The sequence below is a fragment of the Scyliorhinus torazame genome, chromosome 3, assembly GCF_047496885.1.
Source record: "Scyliorhinus torazame isolate Kashiwa2021f chromosome 3, sScyTor2.1, whole genome shotgun sequence".
Classification (NCBI taxonomy): Eukaryota; Metazoa; Chordata; class Chondrichthyes; order Carcharhiniformes; family Scyliorhinidae; genus Scyliorhinus; species Scyliorhinus torazame.
In genome coordinates, this window is record NC_092709.1 from 87,463,549 (window position 1) to 87,477,093 (window position 13,545).

Here is a 13,545-nt window from a genome sequence, read left to right on the forward strand (position 1 = left end):
GGTTGAGCTTCTCTGGTTTTAGGCCTGCATCCATCCTGATGTAGTTTAGTTTATTAAATTGTGGTACCCTCAATAATGATGCTTAGAGTGTAAACAGTAAAGAAGGCTTTAATAAACTAAGAACTAGACTAGTGCCGAGACGTGTGCTAACAGCTGTACTGACCACAAGGCGGTCCCTTATATACGGTTCCCAGATGGGCGGAGGCGGAGTCCCCCAGGGTTCCAAGCCCGGTCTTAAAGGGGACATCACATTACATGACAAGGGTACAATGTTACAGTAACCGTTCATCACACATCCCAAGTAGACCCTTCTTTTGATGGCTGTTCCTTCTGCCCATGCTTCACAGTGAGCTTTGGTAGATCATCTACACCATTCCGTGGAAAAATAGATTGTCGATTCAAAGTGTTGGATTGCTACCCAGTCTGCTTTAAAACACTCAATGTTTTATAACTTTTGGAACTTAATATAAGCCTACAATGATGACATCACAAATGAATACATATGAGCCTCAACACACAATTTTAATTGAGATGGTGGAATTCCTCTCACCACTCTTCCGTTAAGGCTTCTACTCTTTTGAGCAAAACAAATAAACCAATTAACTAAAGAGACACCCATAAAACGGGCAATTCTGACTTAATATGCGCATTACAGTATGAGTGTCATAAACCGCTGTAACCAAATTACAGGCTTTAAATTATCAGTTGAACATCCTGACAGTTTGTGATATCTCTTGAATATCTTGGTTGCAAATGTGAGACTCAACAATCTGTCCAGTTAACCTACCTGAAAAGAAATGGGCCTTGAATCCTTTCTTTGAAACAGTATTGTCAGATTTGAATTCAATCCTCATATTATTGTATTGGGATGTTATAACTTCAGGCACTTCAGTCCCACAAAACTTCCCATGAAGCTTGGAATCTGATGAAAGGCCACTGCGGATCTCAACATAATCATATTTGCATATCTGGTAAAAGCCAAACAGATAACTTCAGTTACAAAAGACATGCATGTGAAAAACTCCACGGTATGATTTTTCATCATTGCTGCTTTTAAATTTGTTCAATATTGCATTGGCACATTGATCAAAGTGTGAAAAGCTAAAGAAAAAGATTTGAGATGTTTTGAAGCAATTTATATCCTGCAATTGGTAACTGATGAGCAAGAAAAGCCATAGCCACAAGTGGAATATGTACTGTCACCCACATAAATTCTTAATATGTTACATTTCATCAAGACATACATTTAACATTAATTTATTAAGGAACTAGATCAAGATTATTAGACACAATGGTAAAATCAATTGGCATATTAAAGGGATGATGCTAATGACATAGAATATTTCGCACAGAAATAGGCTATTTGGCCCAACCAGTTCATGCAGACATGGAGACTGTGGGCTAACAATTTCCTCGCCTCATTTTTTGAATGCAGAGGATTGCTGTTAATGACCTGCCTATGTGGGTTCCATCGGAGATGGACAGGACATAAATTTGCTGTTCTCACCTCATTACCATGATTGCAGCAGAGATTAGAGTGCTTCTCTTAAGGCTGGCTGCCTATGTGTTCAGCTGAGGGCAAGCAGACCAGCACAGCCAACCTGCTCTTCTTAAAGGTCGTCTGTCCAAAAGGAAAATTGCACTGAATAATTTGGCTGCAATTTGCAACATGGAACACCATGGCAAAGGCAAACAGTTTCAATCTGATGGAAATGCTGTTGGAGACATGAGTGGCGGAGGTTGAAAGGAAGAGAGAAGTCAAGGATCTAAGGGATCCCAGGAGGCTCTCAAGGACCATCTTCAGAAGGGAATGAGAGCAGATAGCTAGGGAGCTCATTTCCTGGTGTCTGGACCCAAGAACCTATCAGCAGTGTCACAAGTTGTAAATGTCAGTGAATGCACCTTCAGATGACGGGCAAAATTTGTCCATATTTTTTCAGTGCGTCAGGCTCTGACTGAAACCTGGCAAGTAGCTCTCAAGCTGTACAGCCAAACTTTTAGTCCAGATTTTGAGCCACTCTGGGGAAAGAAATTCACGGGGCATGGTTTAAGCCTTCACTGTGACAGGGCGGGGCGGGACCTGATAAAACCGGCAAGGTACGTTCCACAGAGTCAGCAAGGCCAGTTCCACAGATCTTTTTTTTTTTTAAAGGCATCCTGATCAACACAGAAAACAAATTCCACCTCCCTCCCCACAGACATGAGAGATCTCCCCCCCCCCCCAACCACTGCACAAGTATAGGGTGTTCCTCCACCGCCAATCAGCATTGGGGATCACACCTCCCCCTCCAACAAACATAACATGAACCCTGCCCCTAATGGGTCTCCCTAGAGGGTCCGCCACAGCACTGCCCTGGCAGATATTGGCACTGCCAGGTTAGAGGTGACAACCTGTGCTGGGGCAGTACCAGGGCATGTTCCTCTCCCCTCTGGGGTTATTTAAGAAAAAATGTTTTAAATAAATTTAGAGTACCCAATTATTTTTTTCCAATTAAGGGGCAATTTAGCACGGCCAATCCACCGAACCTGCACATCTTTGGGTTGTGGGGGTGAAACCCATGCAGGCAGGGGGAGAACGTGCAAAGTCCACACAGACAGTGACACGGGGCCAGGATCGAACCCGGGTCCTCAGCTCCTTAGGCTGCAGTGCTAACCACTGCGCCAACTTGCCCCACCTCTCTGGGTTTATACTTACTTTTGCACCCTTGGGGTTGGGGGGGGGGGGGGGGATCCCTTTGACTGATTCATACTTTTCCAAACCTGTTGTAAACCTCGTCAACATGAATATTCAGTGAGGGCAGGATTTCGATAAGGAGATTAAAATGTTTGCAAATCCATTAAAATTAAGTTCTCACCCCTTTGTTGGCATGAATCCCATTACGTCACTGGTGAGAGTCAGGAAACAAGATCTCTCCCTCACAAAGCCACCTAGTTCACCAGCCTGTAATGGGTGGAGAGGTGCCAGACAGCAGACCTGTGCAGCATGTGCAAGCCAGTCTAATTGCCGGTGCAATAAGCAATGTTTTCCAGTATCCAGGAACAGTGGTGAAAAAAGATCACAGCCAAAGATCTTCTTCTGCCTTCTGAGGAGGGATGAGCTATGGCCAAACTCCTCAGATTGGTCGCGGTCAGTCTGCTTCCTATTATCCTGTTTCCCACTCCAAGCAGGTATTAGAAAGGCCCTCTGTGCCGTCCAGCCAGATTACATCTCCAGATGTATCTCATATGATCAGGAGAGCACACACTGTGAATCCTTCAGAAATTAAGTCTCACCCACCAACACCTCGGCCATTGCTCCATTCTCAAAGCACTGGCCTTCATTTCTCCCCCTCTAACAACAGCCTTTCTTCTAGCTCAAATGTTATGTCCTCATTCTGCCTCCATCCAACAAATGAAGCTTCCACTAAAACTTTCTCATGAAAGTTGATCTTGTAAAGAACATCCCCCATCTCTCCAACACAAGGTTACCCTGGAGATTCTGATCATTCTGGAACCACGCATTTCATGGGTATAATAGATAAAACAGCACGGATACCGCAGTATACACACATGCACCAGCAGAGCCGGGCATGGGCTGTGACCTCTGTTGACACTGTCATCACCAGCCCCACCTCCTCCGGAGGATGTCCCCCCATTCTAGCTCCTATAATCCACCCCCAGTCAGTAATATTGCTTTCTTCAATAAGACTAACAATGCCCAAAATAGTCACCTAATAGAGGATGGCAAGTGCGTCTCCCATGGGAAGCTGACCAATGGATCCAGGGCAGAGATTTTGGAGAGGGTTAGTCAGGTTCCCTCATACCAAGATGTGAGGGTGTCTAGAATGTTGCCTGTTGCCCAGGCATACCAGGACAGCATATATCGTCAGCTTTCCAGGGACTCGCAACAAAGGCCAACGTCACCTTTAAAACCAAAGAGACCATTCGTAGAGTCAAATGTATAAAGGGAATTCTCTAGATTCTAAATCCCATGTTGTGAGCAGGTTTACAATTAAACTCCTTGCTCATGTGGCCACACAGTGCACTGCACAAAGAAGCTGCTTCCACTTACATATGAAATAAGCCAGAAAATAAAATAGTAGATTCAGTTCCAAAAAACAAAAAGGAAATAAGATGTCGCCAGCTAGAATCTCATTTCCCGACTTTCGTGAGATTCTGAGCCTGCATCACTGTTTTCGCTGACAGCTGAAGTGGGCACAGAATCACCTCCGACATTTCCTACTGATCAAACCACCAACCTCACAAAATTCACAATGCACCACACCCCTATCACTTACCCATCTGCAGTAGTTCAATTAGGAATGGGCAACAAAATGCTAGCCTTCCCGAGAAAGGATATTAAAAAATTCCCTGCCACTCAGGACTAACACCAAACATCCAGATATTCCACCTCACCCTCACACACTAACTGATCATGCAAGAGTCCAACCTACCTCTTGCTGCTTCCACATACCTCCAGCTAGTCAGCTGTGGCAAGTCTATCATCTATACATTCAGCAACCGCATGATCACCTATTATTCTGCCCTCTTTCATGAAGGTAAGGGTGACACTTAAAGAGCTCGATGGGATAAACAAACACCTGCATCTGCCGAGCCACATGGAGGAGATGGCTTTCCACATCGTGGGGTTGGTGGCAGCAGAGACAGTGGCATCCAATGTCACTAAGCACTCTGAGGATAATGTCACCTTCCTGTCCTTTTCCCCTTCTCAATTCGCAGCTTATCCTCATCTGCTATCTGACATAATAAACAAGCTGCAGATGCTGTGAACGTGGAACTCCTGTTTCCAACCCCACCCACTTCCTTTACACCGACCTTCTTCTGATTTTCTTCTTTCAAACATCCGCCAATTAAAACCTGCCCAGTCATCACAACCCAAAGAAATGGGGCAACAATGTAGCACTAACGAGGAGGCACATATTGATGGTTACAAAGGAATTAGAGACATTTCCTTTATTGTGGAATGAAACAATGCTGTGTTTTTGTAATCATCCTTTATTGAATGATTGTGCAAGTGTCCAGTATTGTACTTGCTTCTCGGAAGGAAATGGCAGAACCTGCAAGCTCATCTGGCCCTCCCTTCTATGCATTGTAAAGGGCAGTATCCAAGATTACTCTCAGCAGGCATAAGTGAAATGTTGGAGGTGAACTCAAAGCCCCGCAAGGACTCTGCCAGCCAACACCCTGAGATGGACATACATTTGGACAGCACTGATGCCATCCTTTAAGTCTATCATTTTCCTACCTTAGTTGACCATTCCCAGTGCAGCCACCCTTCCTAACCAGTTGAAGGGATCCTCCAGGGGCACAAAAGTAAGTATAACCCCAGAGGGGAGACGAACATGCCCTGGTACTGCCCCAGCACAGGTTGGCACCTCCAACCTGGCAGTGCCAACATGTGCCGGGAGCAGTGCTGTGGCAGACCCTCTAGGGTAACCCATTGGGGGCAGGGTCTACATTATGTTTGTTGGAGGGGGAGGTGAGAAACCCCGATTCTGATTGGTGATGGGGGGGGGACACCTTATGCTTGAGTGGGGGGTTGATCTCTCATGTCCATGGGGAGTATGCAAGGCCCCTTCCCACTTCACTCCTCCATGACCCCACCCCTTGTTTTCTTTGGATCCCCCCTCCACGCTCCTGACTCCACTCCACAAACCCACCCCCCTTAACACTGATTCACCCTTGTCAGTCCTGAGTCTCCATGCAAACTGCCATCCTCCTGCTCCCCTTCCTAGTGCTGTAGAGTTAAATGAGGAAAACCACTGACCTTATGGACAACTGCACAAGCTAGCTGGTGCACACCACCTTTAAACAAATGCAAATCGGGTGTCATGAGATTCACGTGTGCTGCTGACTTTAATAAAGTGTTATCCACATTAGGAGGCATAAAATTACTCTTCCCATTGTCCTGCTCCCAAGTTGACAACATAGTCTGAACTTAAAAAGGTAGTGGGCAGCACAGTGGCACAGTGGCTAGCACTGCTGCCTGACGGCACCGAGGTCCGAGGTTCGATTCCAGCTCTGGGTCACTGTCCGTGTGTATTTGCACATTCTCCCCATATTTGCATGGTTTTCGCCCCCACAACCCAAAGATGTGCAGGGTAGGTGGATTGAAAAGCAGTTCGCCGCGGTGCAGCAAGGCAGATAGAAGCCGGAAGACCCCGCTCTCAGGATCTACCTGACTAGCAATACCTCACGAGATTGAATGTGACCTTGCGAGATGTTGCGATGTAAATCCCAGCCATTATGGGTTCCCAGATAGCACTGCTAGTCAGGCACAGGCACTGCCAGGGTACCAGGCTGGCAGTGCCAAGGTGCCCGGGTGGTGTTTTGCCCACGCCGTGCATCGGGCCAGGAGGGGGGCTGCCTTTACTCAGAGGGGTGTGGGGGAGGGGGGGCTCGATGATCCCCTTATAGGTGAGTTGGGAGGTTCGGGGGACATGTTGGGGGTTCTTGAGTATTGGGTGCCATTTAAAATGGCACCATCGACGCCGAGGTCCCAGGTTCGATCCCGGCTCTGGGTCACTGTTCGTGTGGAATTTGCATATTCTCCCCGTGTTTGCGTGGGTTTTGCCCCCACAATCCAAAGATGTACAGGGTAGGCAGATTGGCCATGCTAAATTGCCCCTTAATTGGAAAAATTTAATTGGGTACTCTAAATGGCACCATGATCTCTTCCTGCACTGGCAATCGGGGATCCTCAGTGCAGGAAATGAGACTAAGTGTTGCGTCAGCGGGGCATTGCTCTCGGAGTCCTATTAAGTAGCAGTGTCTTTCTCGTTGCTGCTAGTGCCGGGTAACACTTTGATGATGGAGATTTCAGATCGGGATTAAGGCTCGCACTATTAGCTCAAAGTCGATGGGCGAGATTCTCCGTTCCGGGATGCCCGGATCGCATTCATCAATGGGACAGAGAATTGGGTGTCATGGCAAAATAGGGATCGACGCCATGCGCCGAACTGAATGCTCTGACCCCTGGCTGACCACATCAAAGTGCCAGGGTGTCAGTGCCAAGGTGGCAGCGGGGATACCAGGGTAATCCCCCCCAGGGTAACGCCCCCCTCCCACCCCAAGTGCCATTACATCTTTGTGGATACCAGTGTTCGATCTAGGCCTGGGGATGCTCCAGCGCAGACATATTTAAGTGCACCTTGCTGCTCACTTGAATATGCAAATCTGGATCCTGCCCTGTCAGGACGAAATCCAGATTGCGATGTCTCGTGAGATCAACAAGATATCATGAGGTGCCCCAAGCATCGTAAATCTCACGAGCGCTCAGTAGGGCGCGAAGAGGCTGCATGATCACGGCCTGTATCTCTTGTATCCTTCAAAGATGCAACATATTAACTGCTGTAGGCTAGTGTGTTTTGTTTAGCCAGAGTTATATTTAGAAAAAAAGAGGGACTTTCGGTGGCATGATCTGAGGGGAAGATACACACAAGGTGACTCCCGCTGGAACCAGACCTTTTTGCGCTTTTTCTCGGCATCCCGGTCTTACCGGAAAAACTGGGCAGAGTTCCTTCATCTTTACAATGTCCAAGGGAGGCAAAGCTAGAAAAGTATCGGACTGAATTTTGATGGCAGGTTCTGAAGCCTCCCACAGATCAACTGGAGGCAAGATGGTCACAGCAGCTTCTCATTCAGCCAGCCCACTAATGGCCGAAGAACTCAACAAATGTTGGACTTTGGATCTTAAAAGATTAATCGAGGAAGCCTTGGCCCCCATTCGTTCAGTTCTCGAGATCACCAGCCAGACAGTTGAAGCACAAGGACCCACAATCAACGATATGGAGTCTGCATTGTCTATCGTGATAGGATTTCCTCCAAAAGTCCGACCTTGCCGTCGTGATCAAGGATAACAGGACATTAACATCCAAGCTGGACGACCTAGAGAACAGATCCAGAAGGCAAAATATTTGTGGTGTGGGCTATTGGAGGGGATCGAAGGCCTCATCCCTATTCAGTATTTCTCAGATCTGTTCCACAAAATGGTGGGTGAGAACATACTTCCATGCCCCCCAGAATTAGACTGGGCCCACCGTTCGTTTTGACCCAAGCCTCACACTCCTCGTGCAGTAATCACAAGGTTTCACAGCTTTGAGGAGAAGGAGTTGATGTTTCGATGGGCAAGAGAGCATCAGGATTTTACATGGGAAGGCCACTCTATCAGATTATACCAGGACATGAGTGTAGACCTAGCCAAGAAATCTTCCCTATTGAGTCTAATGGATTCCCAATGGAGTCAACTTCATTATCCATGCGGTCTTCACATAACATTCTATGAAAATGACTATTTTATTGACTCGTTGGGAGATGCAGACTCCTTTGTCCAGGAGCACAATTTGAGCTCCGCTTAATCTGATCTATGGCTCACTGCATGGGCACTTTCAGGTCTGTTGTTTGGGTGTAATTTTGATGACCGTAGTTATATATGAAGAATTTCTACTGCCCGCTCCTTAAAATAACCTATTTTCTTTCTGTTTGTTATTTGGGGCGGCTTCCAGTCACCCTTGTGGCGCTCTAAGTTAAATATTTTTTTCTCCCCAGTTGGGAGTCTCCCTGCTAACAAAGCATATTAGTTAACAGGAGTGATATTAAAGAGTCTTCTGCAGCTCATAATAGTTTTTAAATTGGCTCAAGAGTTTTTGTTGAGTCGTGTTCTGGTGTTTGCAGGTTTGTGGTTAGGTTTTTGTTTGCCACCGTTCCATTTGCTTTGGGTGTGGATCTGCTCAACTTCGATGACGTATTTGGGTTGGGTGGGGGGGGCGGGGGGAAGTGTGTTTTAGTGTTAGTTATTGGTGGTGTCTGCTTGTATCTCTTTGTCGAGTCATGTGACTTAACTTGGTGACCATCTTGGTTGATCTTGCTTTGCTTTCGCCGTGCCCCTTGTTTAACATCCCTCCTTGGCAATGGCTGATCCAGTTTTCAGGATGCCGGGAGACCTCCAAACTGACCGATTACCTGGAATATTAGGGCTTTGAATGGCCCTGTAAAATGACTGAGAGCATTCGTGCATCTTAAGAGCCTAAATTCTGATATTTGTTTTCACAAGAAACGCATTAAAGATCAGACCACGCTGGACAAAGGATGGGTTGGGCAAGCTTTTCATTCTAGTTTTAATAGCAGGGCCAGGGGCACAGCGATTTTCATCAACAAAAGAGTTAAATTCTCCTTATCCCAGATTGTGGCTGAGCCAAATGGTTGGTCGATACATACTCATATGCGACTCCCTATTGAACACCCAATAGTTCTGCTTAATGTTTACGCCCTTAATTGGGATGATACAAATTTCATCAAGTCTTTGTTGTCTTCCCTCCCCAACCTCGACACACACCATCTTATCTTAGGGGGCGACCCGAATTGTGTTCGGGACCTAACATTGGATCAATCAAAAGCCAAATCTTTGTTCCATTGGGGGTGACCAGGGCTTTGTTTTCCTTCATGGCTCAGTTGGGAAGGGTAGACCCCTGTCGCGTTTTACATCTGAATAAGAGAGATTTCTCCTTTTTCTCTCAAACTCTCATGTTCATTTTTTCATTTTAGATCGGGCTTTCCTCTTATCGATAGAGGCAGCTGAATACTCAGGAATTGTAATCTCTGACCACGCCTCACACTTTGTTGATCTGTTGCTGGAGTCCAGCCCCACCCAACGTCCACCCTGGAGGTTCGATACTACTATGTTGGCCGATAAAAAATTTTGTAAGTGCCTGTCCACCTCTATTGACGACTACATGAAATTAAATAGATCCGACTCCATCTCCCCTTCCATGTTCTGAGAGTTTCTTAAGGCCATCCTCAGGGGGAAGAATTATTTCTTATTGAACATATGTGCTAAAGATGACTAAATTAGAACAACAGAGGCTAGTGGACTCCATTTTAGAAGTAGGTCACCAGTACTCAATCGATCTCACATCGGAATTATATGCAAGTAGATAAAAGGTGTAGACCCAGTTTGAGCTACTGACCACCAATAAGGCTGTATGTCTGCTACAGCGCCCCAGGGGTACTTCCTACGAATTTGGGGAGAAGGCCAGTCGTCTTTGAGCACACCAACGTAAACGCCAATTGGCCTCCGGTGAGGTCCCCCAGATATTCAACCCGGGGGGCAACTTAGTTTCTGCCCGCCTCCAGGTCAATGCAGCTTTTATATCCCACTACTGTGACCTGTATAAATCTGAGCCTCCCGTCGACAAATCGATCATGGCTGATTTTCAGGACAGCCTGCCCATTCCACCTGTTGAAACAGTCAAGAGTTGTGAGTTGGACTCCACGTTTCACCACGATGAGATTTTAAATACATTGGTCTAATGCAGGCTCTTAAGTCCTCTGGCCCAGATGGCTTTCCGATCGAGTTTTATGAGAAATACTTGGAATAACGTACACCTTTGCTGTTAGATATGTTCATCGACTCCTTATCCCACGATTCATTGCCTCCAACCCTTTCTCAAGCGTCTATTTCTTTGCTCCTTCAGAAGGACAAGGACCCTACTGCCACACACAGTACAGGACAGGGTGCTCTCGGGGGGGTGGGTGGGAGTGGGGAAGATCTCGGAAACTTACCAGGTGATGCAGGAGGAGGAGGAGGCCTCGGTGGTGGAGTTGAAAGGTAAGTGGGAGGAGGAGTTGGGAGAGGAGATCGAAGAGGGGACGTGGGCAGATGCCCTAGGGAGGGTGAATTCTTCCTCTTCGTGCACGAGGCACAGCCTCATACAGTTTAAGGTGCTGCACAGGGCACACATGACCGGGACAAGGATGAGCCGGTTGTTTGGGGGTGAGGACAGGTGTGTTAGGTGCTCAGGGAGTGCAGGAGGCGAAAGAGTCCGGAATTCTGGCCTTTGCATCCCTGGTAGCCCAGCGAAGGATTCTCCTTCAGTGGAACGATGCGAAGCCCCCAAGCGTGGAATCCTGGATCAGCGATATGGCAGGGTTCATTAAATTGGAGAGGGTGAAATTCACCTTGAGGGGGTCGGTACAAGGGTTCTTTAGGCGGTGGCAACCGTTCTTAGACTTTCTGGCAGAACGATAGACATTGGTCAATGGCAGCAGCAGCTCGGGGGGGGGGGGGGGGGGGGGGGCGGCGGGGGGGGGGGGTTTACTTTATTTTTGTTTATGTTATTTACACTGGAGGGTCTGAGGGGGTGTATACACCTGTTGTGTTAAGTCGAGGTGTTCACGTTAATTTATTATTTATGTACAGGGGGGGAGGGGTTTGGGGGGTTGCTTTTTTAGATTGTGTTTTATACTTAACCCTGTTGGGTTTTTTTTCTTTCTCATTTTGTTATTGATATTTTATGAAAACCTTGAAAACATTTTTTTTTTTTTTTTTTTAAAAGGACAAGGACCCGACAGCTCATACTGACCCATCTCGCTCGTCGATGTAAAGCTGCTCGCTAATGCTTTGGCGCTTTGGTTGGAATCTTGCCATCTAAGCATAATTTCAGAGAGCCAAACATGCTTTGTAAAGGGTCATCAGTTATCAGCTAATATACGTCACAGGTCCAGGGTCCCAGGTTCGATTCCGGCTTGGGTCACTGTCTGTGTGGAGTCTGCACATCCTCCCCGTGTGTGCGTGGGTTTCCTCCGGGTGCTCCGGTTTCCTCTCACAGCCCAAAGATGTGCAGGTTAGGTGGATTGGCCGTGATAAATTGCCCTTAGTGTCCTAAATTGCCCTTAGTGTTGGGTGGGGTTACTGGGTTATGGGGATAGGGTGGAGGTGTTGACCTTGGGTAGGGTGCTCTTTCCAAGAGCCGGTACAGACTCGATGGGCTGAATGGCCTCCTTCTGCACTGTAAATTCTATGATAATCTATGACACCCGAGCCAGAGGTGATATTATCTCCAGAAGCAGAGAAAGCATTTGGCAGGGTAGAATGGGACTACTTGTTTGAGATTTTTGGAATATTTGGATTCAGCCGAAAATTTGTCTCATTGATCCATTTGCTATACAATGCCCCTACTGCCAGCATTCACATGAATACTTTGGGCTGGATTCTCCGAGCGGCGACGGCGAAGTCGCGTTTGCTGATTGGCCGGAGAATCAGTTTTTACGCTGAAGTGAGGGACGTCGCCGTTTTGCGGGTTGGCCTCAAGACGTCACCCGAGGCCCTTCCTTGATGCTCCGCCCCCAATGGACTGACTTCCGGACGGCGTCGGTCGCGTGTCCACTCAATTTTCGGGGACCTCGTGTGGCGGCTGCAGACTGTGTCCAGCGCCGCCACAGTCGGGGGCGGGGGGGGGGGGGGGGGGGGGGGGGCTGTTTCCGCTGGCAGGGGGGGCGATGAAGGGGTTACAGGGGGGTACTATCTAGCAGGTCTGATTCATGGGCGGCCACGACTGGGCCATTCTCTGTCCATATCTGCAGGTAAAGCCCGGGGCTTTACGTGGCGTGGCTGCTAGCCCCCCACTGGGCGGAGCATCGGTGCTGGTGCGGCATGAACTGTTTGGTCGTAAGATCAGATGCTTCCTCCGGACATAGCCGCAAAATCAGAGAATCCAACCCTTTATATTCAGACTACTTCTCCTTGAATAGGGGCTCTAGGTAAGGTTGCCCACTTTCTCCACGTTTATTTGCTCTGGCAATAGAGTCCCCCTCTATAGCCTTGAGAGCTTCCAATCAATGGAGGGGTATTAATCGGGATGGGATCTCTTTATGCAGATTACCTACTTTTGTACATTGGGGTCAGGGTGGCCCACAATTGAGCCTCATTCCACAATTTCAATTATTCCAGCCTGATCAACAATGTTAGAATGGAACTAACATTTATCTTTGGTTGACAATATTCAAACAATAAAAATGAACATACTCCTAGATTTTTCTTTTTCTTGCAATGCCTCCCCATTTTCCTGCACAAATCTATTTATATCAAAGTTAATAAATTGATATCCGCCTTAATTTGGGCAGGAAAGAATCACAGAATCTGCAGCGTACTATTCCAGAGGGAAAAACAGACAGGGAGCTTGGCCTCACCAAAACGTGTTTTATTACTGGACAGGCAATATCCAACAAATCTTACTGCGGATCAGCGTTCCCGGCTCAATCTGGAGGCCTAAAGGAGGCACTAACGCATGGCATTGACTCTTGTAGCATTGAAATACTGGGTGCTAAGGAGTCAAACGTTGCGACTATAATCTTTCCTGATCACAAAGTTGCTCCCAAAGCTTTTCAGAAGAGGTTTGCCAATGCATACCAAAAGCAGATTCAAAACTTGAGTGAACTTTCTCTGTTGCCTTGTTATTTGTGCAACAAATAATGATGGAAATTCAAATTGAACCATGTTGAAAAAAAATAACACTTGCCTTACTAGACTGAACTTCAAAAAATTTAATATTCTTTTGTACGATGGGCAATATTTTTGAAGAAAAGTACACATTGACCACAAGGAATGCATAAACCAATAAAATGTTTCCAAAGACAGGTAAAGTTCATAACACATCAGCAGAATGCTAAATTAAATCAAATTCAAATAAAAGCAGATGTAAGAATTCAGTTTTGTAATATGCTGTCGGTCAGTTCTAATTATTGTCAGAGAGGGCCACATTTTTGAAT

The 13,545-nt window shown here is 46.8% G+C and overlaps 1 protein-coding gene across 2 annotated transcripts in view; it reads right to left on the reverse strand.

Moving 5' to 3' along the window:
- The window catches only part of LOC140408560 (tolloid-like protein 1), a 537,833-nt gene that overhangs the window by 60,410 nt on the left and 463,878 nt on the right, over nucleotides 1-13,545 (reverse strand). For both annotated transcript variants that reach the window (XM_072495934.1, XM_072495936.1), the window contains one exon: nucleotides 788-968. In XM_072495934.1, coding sequence (XP_072352035.1) covers nucleotides 788-968 — 181 coding nt within the window. The remainder of the gene's footprint in view (nucleotides 1-787; nucleotides 969-13,545) is intronic.